Consider the following 17,400-nt stretch of genomic DNA (forward strand, 5'->3'; position numbering starts at 1 on the left):
TGGTCATGGCCAGACCTTTTAAATTTTTTAAAAACTTTATTGGAAAAGAACCCAATACGTGATTTCTCTCTCTCCACATTCCCCCACATTTTCAAAATACAAATATTTGTATTGTACATACTTTTTTGTGTTCCACATTTTTTCTGTGTACCTTCTTCTATTATTCTGCTAATATAATCTTACCTACCACTTTGAATAGCAACTGTAGTCATTCTGTTGTATAATATACCAGTTTGCTTAACCATTCCTCTTGTGTACATTTGTGTGGTTTCAGTTTTTCTGCTTTCTAATGCTTTTGCATTGAATATCTTTATATAAATAACTTTGTTCATTTGGGCTGTTTACTTATGGCTTATTACCCAGAATGTACTTATCTGGAAGGCATGAACACTTTTATAGCTCTTGTTACATATTGCCAGATTGTCCTTTAAAAAGGTTAAAACATTCTTTATCACCATAAGCAATAAGCATACTTGTTTTTATTAGTTTAATATTTTTGATAGCTTAAAGGTATATAAAAATCTTAAGGATATTTTATTTGACTGAATATTTTTCATGACTATAGAGTTTGTGTTCTTTTTTTGTGTAAAATGATTTATTGCCTGTTCCTCCTCTAGTTTTAACCATCTATCAAGTGGAAACTGGGAATTTGTATAATTTATATTTCATATAACAAGGATTGGTTACTTGTTTTTTCTAGTTTGTTGCTTTCATTTTGATATTTACGTTTTTACACATTATGAAAATGTTTTAAGTTTTTATTTATTTGAACATTTCCACCTTGTTTCTGATGCTATTCAATAGTCATACAAGTTCTTGCATTCCTGGGTTCATTCTGTTCATTTCCAGGCTAAACTCCTCACCTTTCTTTCTTAGTTTTTAAAAATAGGATTTAAAAAAAAAAAGCTTTGATCCATTTGAAATTTGTTATATCTTATCAGATGAGCTATGAATCTAAGATATTTTTTCTTTACTAATAGCCAACTTTCCTGTAATATTTATTAGTGATTTTTTCCCCTGTAACATTTCTTGTTTATTAGATGTTGAATTTTTCTAATATTTTAACCCATTTTAGGGAATTCCTATTGAATTTTTTTGATTAGTTTTTCTGTTTTAAACATCAGAACTATACAGCTTATATTTTGCTTTGCTTTATTCAACAAACATTCTTGCTCTGTGGTAATCGTGGTGCTAAGTGCCAGGGTACAAGGAAAATGGTCTCTCTTTTCAAGGAGCATACAGTCTGTTGGAGGAGTCATCAGGTAAGGAGACCAGTGACTGGTGCAATAGAGGTATAGACAGAGATTGGGCACCCAAAGCAGGAAAGGCGAGGAGCGGTGGACCTCAGGGAGTGCAGGCAGTGAGCTGGGCTGGAAAGGAGGTGATTTAGCTGAAAACAAGTACTCACTCCTATTACCTCCAGAAACCTTGTATTTGGTGATCTTGCCTATTTGAGATCAATTTCACTATTAATCAAGTTCTAAGCAATATCTACCAAGAACCTTTTATCGTTTATTGTGTTAAGATCTATACTTTAGCTTAGGAAATAGTGTCGTCTTTGCTATATTGAATCCTCTCAAAGAGCTGTAAGATGTATTCTCCATTTATTCATATTGTTCTTTATTTTGTCCATTAAAGTTTTACATAGTAATCGTTAAAGAAATTTGTGTGGTCCTAAATTAGATTAGCACTTATGTATTCATGTAATCAATTTTTTAAATACCAATGTGAAGTTTTGGTTCATTTATTTGTTTTTAATTGTATAAGTACTTCATGAACATATCCTAAGGGTAAAAAATTTAAATAGTTATGTATATAGTTTATAGTTAGTTAGTATGTAGAGTTAAAAATTAAAGTCTCCTACTTCCTCCACCATCCTTCAATATCAATCTCTCCCCAGAAGTAATTACTGTTATTTCTGGCTCGATGTATGTCCTCTTGGTTTTCTATCCAATTATACGTATGCACTTACATTGTTGTTGTTAAATACATTGGATAATGCTATGTTGTCATTCTGAAATGTGCTTTTTTCACTTATAAATCTTGGATATTTTTGAAGATTAGTACACATAGATCTACCATATTCTTTTTCAAAAATGGAATAGTTCTTAAACCATGGATATTATGGATTTATTATCATTAATTGATTATTTCCCTGTCGATGCATGTTTGGTAATATATTTTTGATGACAAAAATATATAAGAATGCATTTGGTTTTATCAGTTTATGTCGTAACCTATGACACATATGTTAAACACATTTCCTGCCTATGTAAAATTTTAATTTATCTCCTTGGATTTTCTAGTTGTATAATCATATCATCTGTAAAAGGTAGTTTTTAATTTCATTTTTTCCTAGAGTCATATTTAAAATTTTTAATTAGCTATAGTAGTAGCATTTCCTGTATCTGATTCCATTAAAGAAGTGACTGAAGTCAGCCTTACTTTTTTTTCTGTTATAAAAGAGAATAAGCTAGCACATGCTATTTACTTATTGTATTGACCCTTAGTTTAAGTGATGAATTATTTATCATGTCGAGAAAATAACTCATTGTTTCCCTATATGTTCAAAATTAGTTTTGTTCTTTCCTTTTATAAAATTAATGCATAGTCTTGTACAATAATTAATCAATACATAAAAAGGAAAGGGTAAATCTGTTGTCAACATTTCATTTATTATCCTTTCAGACATCTCTATATGCACACCCAGACACACAATTTTACATAAATAAATAGAATTTATTATTCTGTAACATTACACCTGTAAAATATACCCAATAACATACTTACTTAATAGACCAGTTGTGAAAATTAAATGATATAATACATATAAAACACTTAGACCCATCCTTGGCACATACTATGTATTCAGTAAAGTTAGCTATTATTATTCCTTTTTTGTTGTTATTATTGTTATTGCTATTAACCTGTGGAATATGGTAGTAAATATAACTCTACAACATCACCTTTAATGGCTTCCTGGTATTCCAAATATATTTAACTTACTGATGAACAGTTGGAATATTTCCTTTTTAAATATTAGAAATAACACTGCAATGAACTTTCTTATACCTATATTTGATGTACTTGTCTAGTTTGTCCTAAAGATAAATTTTTTACAGTAGAATTCCTGGGTCAAAGAGAATGCATATTTAAATATGATGGATATGTTTAGATTTTAAAAGTCCTGTTCAAGAATAGATGTTACTATGGGCAAGAAAATAAATGGAAAAACAGATAATTTGCTAGAGTAAAGGGACTATGGGCGATTTAAAAAGTGCCTTGCATTATGGAGGACTTCCCTGGTGGCACAGTGGTTAAGAATCCACCTGCCAATACAGGGGATACGGGTTCGATCCCCAGTCCAAGAAGATCCCACATGCCACGGAGCAGCTAAGCCCGTGCAGCACAACTACTGAGCCTGCACTCTAGAGCCCGCGAGCCACAACTACTGAGCCTGCGTGCCACAACTACTGAAGCCCGTGCGCCTAGAGCCCGTGCTCTGCAACAAGAGAAGCCATCTCAGTGAGAAGCCCGTGCACCGCAACAAAGAGTAGCCCCCACTCGCTGAAACTAGAGAAAGCCCGTGCGCAGCAACGAAGACCCAACACAGCCAAAAAAAAAAAAAAAAAAAAAAAAAAGTGCCTTGCATTATCAAACAAGTTGTTGGATCTTTTGAGACCTAGACTATGATATTTACTGTTTTCCTGTTCTCTCTTAAGGTTGTATGATTTGTCCCCACTGCTTTGTTATAGTTTGAGAATCTAAAACGCTTAATGAAATTCTGTATCATACTTTGCTGTTCTCACCTGGTTTTTCCAATTTATTTTACTTTATTTTTTATAATTACCATTAACCCTTACTAAACATTTTACCCTATCTGCATTTTAATGTCTTTCATGTGAGCGTGGATTTCTACCCTTTCATGTAGTGAACTTTATAACAATTCCATGTGGTTAAATTTTTTCTTTTTTCAGTTCTTCTGAGTCTTGAAACCTTTTCCTTCCACCTACAAAAAGAAACATCAGGTGGGACAGAGACTGTATTGGTTTAATAACTTCATTGTTTAGTTGGAATAGGTTCTCTCTAGGCTTCTCCAGGGTCTAAGGGGCAAGCATATGTCCTCTCCACTCTTCTTGGCTATTTATAAGGACATAAATTGGTCTATAAAGTTTAAAAACAAAAATGCATGTGAGATTTCTCTCAACTAGGGACTTGATGTTTATTAATGTTTATATCAATGTATTTTCAGTTCAGGCTCATTGTCTTTGTTTTTTGGTTACATTTTGGCATTGTTGGCCATTTCTCTTCTCTTGCACCCCTCTTGTCCACAGTGGTAGCTATACTCAGTCTGTTTGCCATGTCTACCATCTCTGTGATTCACTTTGTGTGGTTTACCATGATTTGGGAATGCCCTCTTAATGCATCTCCGGCAACATTCATTCTTTATTCTACTACATCATTTCTGCTCTTGAGAGTTTTCACTGCTATGTTCAGTTCTTTCATGGAGTTGACAGGTTTAGTGCTGTCTTCCAGTGCAGCAGCCATGAAAACGTGCCACTCAGATCTGCTAAAGTGCAGGGTGTAATTGACCAGCGGCCCCTGCTGCTGCACTCTGAATCCACCACCAGGTTTGTGCTGAGGCCACTCGTTCCATGGACTGTCTCCAGCCAATGTCTGAGGGCAGCGGGGACACTAAAGCAGGCTCAACCCTGCCAGACATGGGACTCCTCGGGTGGGTGACTTTGGCTTGAGGGCTTCCCTTTGGCCTGGTCAGAACTTTCTTGTGAGGTGCAGTAGTAGAAGGAATACAGAGAGATTCAAAATTGGGGATTGAGAGTTCAGCATCAAAAAACATTCCTGTGGCCCAAATACAGAAGGCCTTTCCGGGTCCCTAGAGCTGTTGGTAGAGATTCAGCTTGCCACAGACTCCCTTATTTAGGAAGAAGTGGTGTTTTCTCTTCTTGACAAAACTTTTAAGAAAGGTAGTATAGTAAAATTATAGTCAGCTTTATAAATTTTCCTATTTAATCACTTGTAAAAATCACCTTTTCTCAACTTAACATTAATTTCTTCTGTCTTTAAAGCATCACTTCTAATTAAGCAAACTAGAATTTAAGTTTTGTATCAGTCAGCTCAGGCTACCATAACAAATTGTCACAGATTGGATGGCTTAAATGACAGAAATTTATTTTCTCATAGTTCTGAAAGCTGGAAGTCTGAGACCAGGATGCCAGCATTGTCAGGTTTTGGTGAGGGTCCTCTTCCTGGCTTGCAGATAGCTGCCTTCTTACTGTGTCCCCCATGGTGGAGAGAGAGAACCCTAGTCTCTCTTCCTCTTCTTAAAAGGACAAAAATCCCATTATGGGGCCCCACCTTCATGACCTCATCTAAACCCAACTATCTCCCAAAGACCCTGCCTCTAAGCACCACCACATTGGGGGGTTTAAGGGCTTCAACATATGCGTTAGGGTGGTGGGGGGAGACACGAACATTCAGTCCATAACAAGGTTAAAAAACCACCTACTCTAAAAAATTTTTTTTAATTTATTGCCCATATTGTTCGATTTTTAAAAGAACATAGGCATTGCAAACTAATTTGGGGATGAAAAACAAACTGCAAATATATCATAATTAGAGATTTTTAAAAAAAATAAATTTATTTATTTTATTTATTTTTGGCCGTGTTGGGTCTTCGTTGCTGTGCGCGGGCTTTCTCTACTTGTGGCAAGCGGGGGCTACTCTTTGTTGTGGTGCTCGGGCTTCTCATTGCTCTGGCTTTTCGTTGCGGAGCACAGGACCTAGCTGCGCGGGCTTCGGTAGTTGCAGCACGCAGGCTCAGTAGTTGTGGCTCACGGGCTCTAGAGCTCAGGCTCAGTAGTTGTGGTGCACAGGCTTAGCTGCTCCGCAGCATGTGGGATCTTCCCGGACCAGGGCTCGAACCCGTGTCCCCTGCACTGGCAGGCGGATTCTCAACCACTGTGCCACCAGGGAAGCCCCATAATTAGAGATTTTATCATATCTTTTAGTTTCCTAGATATAGAACCTCCACTTAAGTTGTACTTTTAACAGTACCTTTTTATTACAATATATTTTTTATACAAGCTTTTAATGGAACTCATGTTTGCAAGTAAGTGATTGCCTCAGTTTAGTCCTAGCTCATTTCCAGGAGATGTTGGTCTTTTTGCCATTGTAGGCAATGTCACCTACTTTCCTCCTGCTTGTTGGATAGCAGTTTGGAGAAGAATCAGTTAGGAGCTCACCAGCCACCATTCACATAACAAATTTTATACAGGTCAAATTGCTGAACAAAGGCTATTGAGGAAAACAGATTATAGCATGTCCTTACCAGTAAAAGTTGTTAATTGGCTGTGGGTATTGACTGTGTCCTTGTCCATGAATGAAGTTTATATTGCTCTTTTGGTTGTTTTTATCTAGGAGAAGATAAGGACAATGTTTTTGCCAGTTGTGAGTGATTACCTGATTTTAACATATCATTATTTAACTTCTTCCCAATATGAACAAGCTGATATTTGTATGAGAACATTTTCATGTGTATTTTCTGATTTTTCTCTCTAATGTATGCATACTTAATATTGGACTAGAACACCTTATCCCTGGAGATAAGTTAATGATTTCAGTAGAACCAGCAATTTGGGGGCTGTTAATTTAGTGCTTTCATGTTTCTTGAGAAGTAGGAGGACATGCCTTTCTATTCTAAATGCATCTGTGAAATCCTGATATTACAAAAGCTTTGGCAAAATTTTGATGAACATGTTCAGTAAAAGCTCTCTGTGTTTTCCATGGTAGATAAGAAAACCTCCTCATGGCACAAGCCATAGAATTAGATCTGATCTTTGGTTATGGCCAATTCTGGCTCCAACCCCACCTCTACCCTAGGAGGTATACCCTCCTCCTCTGCGGTCAGTGCAGCTGTCACCTGACCGGTGACCAAAGAGGCTGGCTGTGGGGATGAGGATGGGGAGAAAGGCGTTTCTTTGAAGCTCAGGTGTTTAAATAATCTTTAAGCCCTCCCCCTGCCACCTCCAGTCACTTGCACCAAGGCCTCTTTTCCCTCCCCCAAACACATTCCTTTGAAATTTCTCTTCCCTTGTACAGAGCAGGCCTTGACCATCATTTAAACCTGACTTCACCTAAGGCAGCAGGGGGCAAGTGGGAGCACAGTTTTTTTCTCTCTCCAGCCCAGAACCCCATGGGTCTGGCCCTAGGCTTTGCACCCCTTCAGGAATGACTAAAAATATGATAAGCTCTCCTCATTTTGGTTTAGAGCTAAGAGTCTAATATAGCAAGAAGGAATAAGAAAGCACATAACAGGCCACTGACAATCTCTGGGTTTACCAACAGCTTGGCTTTCCCCTCTTTCCTTTGGATTCCGCCCTCACGGGTAAACGTACAGCATCTTTGTTGACCAGCACGGCAGCCAGTTGCCACGTGTGGCTATTGAGTACTTGAAATGTGGCTGGTCCACGTTGAAATGTGCTGTAAGTGTAAAATATACACTATACAAAAAGTTTAAAAATGAATAAAATATCTCATTAATAATTTAAAATATTGATTACATATTGAAATGATAATATTTGGGGGGTTGGGGTACAATATATTATTAAAATTAATATCACCTGTTTCTTTTTACTGTGGCTCCTAGAAAGTTTTAAGTTACATTTGTGGCTTGCATTATATTTCTATTGGATTGTGCTGTTATCAACCCTGTTTCAATTTGTAGAGGATTTGGAGGGCCTAAATTTGTTATTTATACTCAGTACATTTCTAAATTTATAACCAATTTATAATTATTATGTACTTATTAAAATTATAGAATATATTTATAGTTATTTTGTATGTATAAAATTAAAATATAAAAATAATTTTTGAAAAAAGGAAAATGACTCAGGATTCACCAGCAAGAGATGAACTGGCAGATTTAAATATGCTCATTCCCAAATGTACTCATTCTCTGTCTCCAGTTCCTGGACTCATTTCAGTTTTACATGCAGAGCTAAATCAGAATGGTCAAAAGAAATTGAAAAAAAAAAAAAAAAAAAAGAATGGTCAGAAGAAACCCACTACATTCTGTTCTTCTTCTTTTTTTTTTAATTTACCATCTTAATCTTTATTTATTTATGTATGTATGTATGTATGTATGTATGTATGTATGTATGTTTGGCTGTGTTGGGTCTTCGTTTCTGTGCGAGGGCTTTCTCTAGTTGCGGTGAGCAGGGGCCACTCTTCATCGCGGTGCGCGGGCCTCTCACTGTCGTGGCCTCTCTTGTTGTGGAGCACAAGCTCCAGACACGCAGGCTCAGTAGTTGTGGCGCACGAGCCTAGTTGCCCCGCGGCATGTGGGATCTTCCCAGACCAGGGCTCAAACCCGTGTCCCCTGCATTGGCAGGCAGATTCTCAACCACTGCGCCACTAGGGAAGCCCCACACATTCTGTTCTTAATTTCTGCACTGTGAGCTATATCAGTTTGCTCTGGACTTTAAGAGAGAAAGAAGTCCCAGTTTTGTGACAACTTGAGGGAAAGGAGCGGAGGTTCATGGTACCTTCTCTTCTAATGTTTAAAGAAAGAAAAACGAAAGAAAAGGAGAGAAAGTGTGTGTTTCCTGGTCAATCACTCTGTCATTTCAAAACCTTGCTAAGATGGTGCTGGTTTGGGTTGTGCCAGCGTAAATGCTGCTCTAAACCTTCTCCCAAGGACACAGGCCAACTCAGTATTCCAAAGCCAGAGTTTGGTTGGTTTCCGCTTCAGCTTGACAGGTGTGCATGGTCTCTGGTTTCAGCTGGCAGAGGCAGTGGAAGGGCGGGAATACCACAGAAGCACTCTTGTTGGGTAAAGGCTTTAGGTGACACAGAAGGAGGCTTGTCCTAAAAAGTTTCTGCTGGGCTCTGTTGTTTAATGGTTTCATCTCTGAAATATTTTAAAGAAAAAGCTTATTTTCCTAGCATTCTGGGTTACAAGGACAAATGTGGAGACCTGACAGGCCTGATTTTTAGTTCAGACTCTGTCCCTAATTAAATAATGTCTTTGGACTTCAGTCTCGTCATCAGTCTCCCCACCTGTAAAGTGGGAATAATCATGCAATCTTGTGAGAACTAAATGTGATCATAAATGTAAAGGGCTTAGCACAGTATTTGGCACATAGTCCATATTTAGTAAATGTTCACTGTAATTACTGTTGCCTTAATTCTTTGTTGAAGACTTGCACGTGAGGCAATGAAGCATCTGCCAGAGGGGAGGGACCCGGGAGGGACCCACCCCAGTAAAAGCTGAACCACCTCTTCAGTGGTTCCTCCAAATGGAGGGCTAGTTTGGGCCCACACAGCCCATGAAGTCTCTGTGAAAAAGCTGGAGGTCCTGAGGAGTTTGGGTCAACTTCCCCAGACCATGGGAGTCGGGACAGTTCTGGAGAACCTGATACCAGGGCCAATCCTAGGAGTTAGTTACTCCAAGGAAACCCAAAGCAAAAGCAGAAGCAGACCCAGGATCAACCTTGGAGTGCCCTGGGTCTGGCCTTGGCCCCCAAGACTGATCAAGTGACTGCAGGTGCATAGCCCCATCATTCAACTCTCAAGTCCTCCCCTAGCCAGGCCTGCTTTCCCAAGGCTGGCAATCAGAATCAGAATGGTCTGTGTTCTGAATGGAGAGGGAGGCCAAGTTTACTAAGTGTGCCCATGCCAGTACCCTTAACACTGAATTTGTGTTGCAAGGACTCTTGGGCGTTTGCCTACCTTTAAGAGACAAGGCTCGGTCTACATACCTCGTTCAGAAGGAAGAGTGCACTTTTCTTCCCAGCCAGTTGATTGTATGGCATAGATAGACCTGTGTCTGTTTTGTTTCTGATTCTTTCTGTACCCAATAGCCATAACCATTGTTTAAGATTTTTTTTTCTTTTTCTTTATTTTAGACTTAGCCTCCAGTTCTTTACTTCCATACCTACTAACACCTTGTGTTACCTCTTCACCACCTTTCCACTCTCCTCACCTCCCTAACACTCACATTACTAGAAACATTTGGAAGAATACAGCGAGGGCTGGCTTGTTTATCCTGAATTTATATTGATTAGCTTTTTTATGAACCCCACTTTAATGGGGTTTTTTTAGTTTTTTTAATAGTTGATTTACAATGTTGTGTTAATTTCTGCTGTATAGCAAATTGATTCAGTTATACATATATATACATTCTTTTTCATGTTCTTTTCCATTATGGTTTATCACAGGATATGTTGATTAACTTTTGACCAAACACTAGAGGTTTTGATCTGGGTAACCTAAGAAGTTGAAGAAAAAGACATTGGCGCTCATTATCAATGCCTTTTGATAGCATTTATGTGACTAAATAGGTATGGGACCACAGGTAATGATCTGCAAAAGGCCTTTTGAAGATAAGGGGTTGCCTAGATCACTGAAATATTGAACTTCCCTTTCCAACCTATAGTTGTGGTTTGTTATATTTCAGGGGGAAAATATCAGATACACAAAAAGACTGGAAATTCTTTGAGGTGAGTCACTTACGTTTAGGGGCTCTGCTCTTTGATATGAAACATGAAGTATAGCAACAACCAATAGACATTTGTCAGGCACCTATGTTTAATGAATATCCTTTCTACAAAGGATACTAATAAGCTGTGTGCCACTCCTTAAATCTTTGGTCTGATTTTCCTTCTGCAAAGGTGAGTACATGTATAATTTTCCACAGCCCTTCAGGCATGTGGAGAGAGCAGGTCACCTGGGTTTGCGTCTACTTAGTAGTGTTCTATAGACAGGTGGGAGTTTTTCATGTCGTAACTGTGGGTTCCGATTCTCGTCTGTTTTCTGTTGTAGTCCTTTTATACTTTCTGTACGTATGTAGCCTGGATTGTCTTCCGACGTCAACACTTCACAGAGATTGAGGAAGAAATAGGGAGGCTCTTTCGTTCCGACATGTTCAACATTCCTCGAAGGAAGCGCGAGGATGAAGAGTCAGGAGGGGAAAAGAAACGCATGACTTTTGTACAATTCAGGTATGACCTTTTGAGTCTCCTAAGCTCAAGGACATTTCTAGAAAACAAGATGATGTGACCTAAATGTCACCCCCACCCCCAGGAGAATGATGGCAAAGCGCCCAGTGATGAAAAAAGCCATTAACATGCGCTCTCCAGTCATGTCTACTCTGCTGCCCTCTCTCAGAGAAAAAGCTCAGAATATCTCTGAGAAAAAGTACCGTCAAGTAGGCATGAAATTCCCAGCCCGGATGCAAGAACACAAGGAAAATCTGGACTCTGTGCACATGCCAATGTAAGTGGCCCAAGGAGAGAGGAAAGAGAGAAGACTGAGTGTTGCTTCCTAGGTGGGGCCCAGGAGGGGCAAGGGCTCAGACCTGGTACCTCTGCCAGAAAGCTGAACAAAGGTGGAAGCACCGTCTTCTTACCATCCCCTGTTCCTCTTGACCTGTTTTCTTTCCAGATCAGCTCTTGGTATACCCATCTAGACTAGAAAAAACTAGAAAATTAGGCTAGACTTCAAATAGTTCTAATTTGGTGAAGTGAGTAGCAGACTTTGTAAGACTGAGGTTTTCCTGTTAGAAGAATCATCTTTGGGAAATAAGGGAAGGGCCAGTACAAAATCTTGCTATGGGTCGAGTTTTTGAATCCATATTTAAGAAATAGATGTGTGTGTGTGTGTGTGTGTGTGTGTGTGTGTGTGTGTGTGTATCAGTCTTAGCTTTATACACACGCACAAGCCAACCATATACTGGGTTGGCCAAAAACTTTGTTCGGATTTTTCCATAAGATGTTACAGAAAAACCCAGACAAACTTTTTGGCCAACCCAATACCTTAGTCTTTGGCCTCAGCAAATATTCAGCTATACCAATAATTCTTTCCACAGAGTTGGCATCCTGGGGGAGCCTCGATGTCAGTTCAACCCCCATACCCTTATCCCCCTCGATACAGAAGAAAGCATGAAGTCTGGGAGACAGTCTTGCACGATAGAAAGAAATAACATGAGGATTCAGGTTACACTGGACTTAGTCATGAGAACGCTGTCCTCTCAAACAACATTCCCTAAATAATCTGTACATTCCATTTCTGTAATTCCTGTATTTGAAGTAAACTACTTTGACTTAATCACTTTATACAAGACTAGTGTTTATTATTAAACTTTAAAAATTGTTCAAATTATTTTGTTAAAAGTTCAACAATAGACTAAAGAATTCCAGAAAGCTTTTGAAAAGCTCATTTTCCTATATTTAATAGTTTGCTTTGTTATTTATTTACTTCCTTGCCTTTTACATGACCATTTAGAGCAATGTATTAGGACATTTAGTCAGTGTTCTAGTGGACTAGTGAAGAAACATTCTGTTTATTCATTTCTAATTTCCTTTTTGTTTCATGAGAGGAGTGTAATTGGTACATTTGAAAACAAAATTTCATAAAAAGGCAAATTAAATATTTTTAACATTAAATCTCTTTCTATGGCTATATTATTATTGGCATTGGGATATAAAGTACATCTGACTCATTTAAAAGCCTTTTAGCATATATGTTTCATTCATTTTTTTCATTTATTCATTTCACAACACATATGTTTCAAGCCCCTGCTCCATTCAAAGCCTTGTGCTGGAAAATGTAAGGAAAAAAGGTCATCAAGACAGAGACCATATCCTCTTGTCTGAGTAGTAGAGAGGACCAGTAAAACACATGCCTGCTAATGATACAACATTGAATGTGTTAGAGGCCATTAAAGAGGTAAATCCAAGTGCCCTTTGAGACAGATCAGTAGAGCCCTCACTTCTAGGGGAATCGGGAGCATTGAGATTTGAATCTGGTGTCGCAGGGACTGGGTGGCACTAAAGGGGGACCGCCAGTCAGAGGAAGACCATGTGCAAAGGCACAGAGATGAAAAGGTGTGCCCTGTGACCGAGGAAGGCAAGCGCCATGGGTGTGCGAGGGGAAAGGTGTGCGAGGGGAAGCAGAAGAAGAGCGGGCTGCAAAGGTCAGCCGAGCCTCCACATGCCCCACCAGGGAGTGAGCTGGATATTATTTGGTAGGCAGTGAAGCTTAGGACCCGCTGATGAAACCCGTTCATTGGCTGCTGATTATATAGTATCATCATTTAAAAAGTCCTATAGGAGTTTCGCCAACTAAAACAACTGGTCTGAATTTACCTTTCTGTGGCCACAGGTTTATCCCCAAACTTCAAAAATCCTCCTTTCTGCATTTAGCTAAAAGTTCGTTTAACGGAAAAAACTGGATGCTTTTTCCCAGATTTAATATCAAGAGCAGAGGAACAGCAGCTCCAGCCTGTCGATCATGTGGGGCAGCTTCTGTTCAACAGGCACTCTGTCTTCACTCTCATCCTTTATGTTCCAGGTCAATTCCTGTTATTCCTGTTAAAACTGCAAAGTTTTTAAAAATCAAAATCCTGAGGGGGGAAAAAAGAAAAAGAAAAGGAAAAAAAAAGAGGGGGGGAGAAAAAAAAAGGGGGAAAAAAAGAAAAAAAAATCCTGGACTATGAACGAACCCTTCTTGGACTTTTTATTTACATAGAGCATTTGGTTACACACTGTCATAACAAATTTTTATCTAGAACATGTTGACATGGTTTGATTTTTGATTTTTGGGTTTTTTTTTTTTTTTTTTTTTTTTTTTTTTTTAATTTATTTATTTTATTTATTTATTTTTGGCTGTGTTGGGTCTTCGTTGCTGTGTGCGGGCTTTCTCTAGTTGCGGCGAGCGGGGGCTACTCTTCATTGCGGTGCGCAGGCTTCTCATTGCGGTGGCTTCTCTTATTGTGGAGCACGGGCTCTAGGCGCATGGGCTTCAGTAGTTGTGGCACTTGGGCTCAGTAGTTGTGGCTCACAGGCTCTAGAGCGCAGGCTCAGTAGTTGTGGCGCACGAGCTTAGTTGCTCTGCGGCATGTGGGATCTTCCCGGACCAGGGCTCGAACCCGTGTCCCCTGCATTGGCAGGCGGATTCTTAACCACTGCGCCACCAGGGAAGCCCTGGGGTTTTTTTTTGATATTTAAAAAAATAAACCCTGGGAATTGTGGGACTTTTATAACTGTCTTTACTAGGGCACTGGGCTTTTTTTCCTGCCTCCTTTCTGGCCTATGAGGCTTCAGTGTACTTCATTTATTAATTCCTTCAACTGTTGATTCATTTTTTCATTCTACAATTACTATATCTCCACTCTGTGTTAGGCACCCTGTTAAGTCCTGGGAATTCAGTATGGAAAAAATATAGCCAGCTCTGACTTGGAACTGACAATCTTGGAGAAGACAGATAGGAAATGAATACTCAGATAATGAACTAATTGCAATGATGATGAATGTTGCAAAAGAGAGGCCTCATCTGCTTCCAGTATGACTCAGGTGGTTATTGGCAGGGCTGAGTTCCTCGCAGGCTGTTGGACTGAGGCCTTGGCTCCTCATAAGCTATTGGCCCAAGGCCTTTCTTAGTTCTTTGCCACACGAGTCTCTCCAAAAGGAGCTTGCAACATGTCAGTCGGCTTCATTAGCGTGAACAAGTGAGAGAGGAAGAGAGAATGTGCAAGCAAGACAGAAGTTAGTCACTTACAACCCAATGTTGGAAGTGATATTCCATCACTTTTGCTCTACTTTATTCACTAGCAGCAAGTCACAAGGTCTAGCCCACTCACAAGGGAAGGGGACCACCACGGAGGTGAACACCAGGAGGTAAGGATCATCGGGGGTCATCTGAAAAGTCAGCCTGCCACACTGGCAGAAGAAACATATGAAAGTCTTGAGGCTGGAAGCAAAGCTCCTTCAAGTTGCTGAGATAAGGCTTTTGAGGCGGTAGAGAGGAAGGGTAGAAGGATGAGGTGTGGCTGGAGAATAAGCAAGAGCCCTATCATGGAGGGTTCTATAAGTCTATTATGGATACACTTAAGATCAATGCGGGTTGTTGCAGTGTGATTGTGCAGTTTTTGTCTTGCACAAAGCCACCAGCGAAGGAAGTGGATGGGGAATGAGATCCAAATGCATATCTTCACCTCATTCTGGATCTTTCCAGGTGGAGTCCCTTTTTGTAATTCACAAAGCAGCAGTCTTGAATGGGTACCCTTTAATGGGTTTTAAGCAGGTGCATTGTTAAACCTTACCAAGAGGGGTTTTTTAATTCAAAATATTCAAGTAAGAGAACAAAAAGACAAACTACAGGCTGGGGGAAAATATTTGCAAAACACGTATCTGATAGAGGACTTGTATGCAAAATATACAAAGAACTCTTAAAAACAACAAGAAAACAAACACTCCAGTCAAAAAATGGGCAAAAGGTATGAACAGACACCTTATCAAAAAAAATATACTCAGGACAAACAAGCATATGAAGAGATGCTCTACGTTATTTGTCATTAGGGAATGGAAGTTAAAAAAGCGATGAGATACCACTACACAGTTATTAGAATGGCTAAACTGACAATACCAAATGCTGATGAGGATTCAGAACAACAGGAACTCTTATTCATTGCAGAGTCAAAATGATGCAGCCACTTTAGAAGACAGTTTGAAGTTTCTTACTTTAATTTTCTTACAGTTAATATGAAAATGTAATAGATAGCCAACACAGTCTTGGAAAGAAAAACAGTTGGAGGGCTAATACATTCTGATTTCAAACTTATTACAGAGCTACAGAAATCAAGGCTGTTTAGTACTGGTATAAGAATAGACATTTCGATAAATGGAATAGAATTGAGTCCAGAAATAAAACCATGCATTTATGGCCAACTGATTTTCAACAAGTGTGCCAGGACAATTCAATGGGGAAAGAATAGTCTTCTCAACGAACAGTGCTGGGACAACTGGATATTCCCATGCAAAAGAATGAAGTTGGATTCCTACCTTACACTGTATATAAGCTTTAACTCAAATGGGCCATAAACCTAAATGTGAGGAGTAAAACTAGAAAACTCTTAAAATGTAGGTGTAACCTTCATGATCTTGGGTTAGGCAATGGTTTCTTAAATATGAATGACACCAAAAACATAAGCAACCAAAGAAAAAAATTGATAGATTGGACTTCATCAAAATTAGTAACTTTTATGCTTCAAAGAAAACTATCAAGAAAATGAGGGTGATGATTGTATAGCAACTCTGTGAATATACTAAAAAAAATGGAATTGTACACTTTAATGATGAATTTATGGCATGTGAATTATATATCAATAAAGCTGTTATAAAGAAAAAAGTGAAACACAATTCACAGAATGGGAGGAAATATTTGCAAATCCTATACATAATAAAGGTCTTGTATTCAGAATACATAATGAACTCTTACAGTTTGACAATAAAAACTAAATAATCCAATTTAAAAATCAGCAGAAGCTTTGAATAGACATTACTCCAAAGAAGATATACAAATGGCTAATAAGCACATGAAAAAACACTCAACTTTATTAGTCATTAGGGAAATGCAAATCAAACCCACAGTGAAATCCTACTTCACACCCACTAGGATGGCTATGAGCAAAAAGTTAGAGAAGAACAAGTGTTGATGAGAATGTGGAGAAATCAGAACCTTCACAACATTCCTGATGAGAATGTAAAATGATGCAGCCACTTTAGAAAACTGCTTGTCAGTTCCTCAAAAAGTTAAGCATATACCATATGACCTAGCAATTCCATTCTTAGATATATACCCAAGAGAATTGAAAACATATGTTTACACAAAAACTTGTACACAAATGTTCAAAGAAGCATCATTCATAATAGCCAAAAAAGTGTAACAAACCAAATGACCAACAATTGATGAATGACTAAACAAAAATGTGGTATATCCATGCAATGGAATATTACACAACCATAAAAAGGAATGATGTACTAATTCATGCTACAAGGTGAATGAAGCCTGAAAACATCATGCTAAGTGAAAGAAGCCAGACACAAAAGCAACATATTCTACGATTACAATGATATGAAATGTCCAGAATAGGGAAATCCATAAAGACAAGGTAGATTAGTGGTTGCCAGACACTAAGGGGAGGAGGGAATGGGGGGTGACTCTAACAAGATTTCTTTTTGGGGTGATGAAAATGTCCTGGAATTAGATAGTGCTAATGGTTACACAACCTTGTCAATAGACTATCACTGAATTGTACACTTTAAGAGAGTGAATTTTATGATATGTGAATTATATCTCAATTAAAAACAAAACAAAACAAGGAAAGTCTGAAAAATTGCCACCTGATGTCTAAATCTAATCTAGTATTCTGGATAGGATCCTGAAACAAAAAAAAGGATATTATGTAGAAACTAAGGAAATCCTAATAAAGCATGGATTATAGTTAATAATAATGTATCAATATTGGTTCCTTAATGTACCATACTAATATAAGATGTTAATAATCAGAAACTGGATGTGGGGATACAGGAATTCTCTATC

General features: G+C 38.5%; 1 protein-coding gene across 1 annotated transcript in view; it reads left to right on the top strand.

The window, feature by feature from the left end:
• The window catches only part of PPP1R36 (protein phosphatase 1 regulatory subunit 36), a 36,473-nt gene extending 24,343 nt beyond the window's left edge, over positions 1 to 12,130 (top strand). The window contains exons 8-11 of the mRNA XM_057542701.1: positions 10,478 to 10,520; positions 10,843 to 11,021; positions 11,104 to 11,295; positions 11,888 to 12,130. Coding sequence (XP_057398684.1) covers positions 10,478 to 10,520; positions 10,843 to 11,021; positions 11,104 to 11,295; positions 11,888 to 12,071 — 598 coding nt within the window. The 3' untranslated portion in view covers positions 12,072 to 12,130. The remainder of the gene's footprint in view (positions 1 to 10,477; positions 10,521 to 10,842; positions 11,022 to 11,103; positions 11,296 to 11,887) is intronic.
• Positions 12,131 to 17,400: the final 5,270 nt, after the last annotated feature.

The sequence above is a fragment of the Balaenoptera acutorostrata genome, chromosome 3 (assembly GCF_949987535.1).
Source record: "Balaenoptera acutorostrata chromosome 3, mBalAcu1.1, whole genome shotgun sequence".
Lineage (NCBI taxonomy): Eukaryota > Metazoa > Chordata > Mammalia > Artiodactyla > Balaenopteridae > Balaenoptera > Balaenoptera acutorostrata.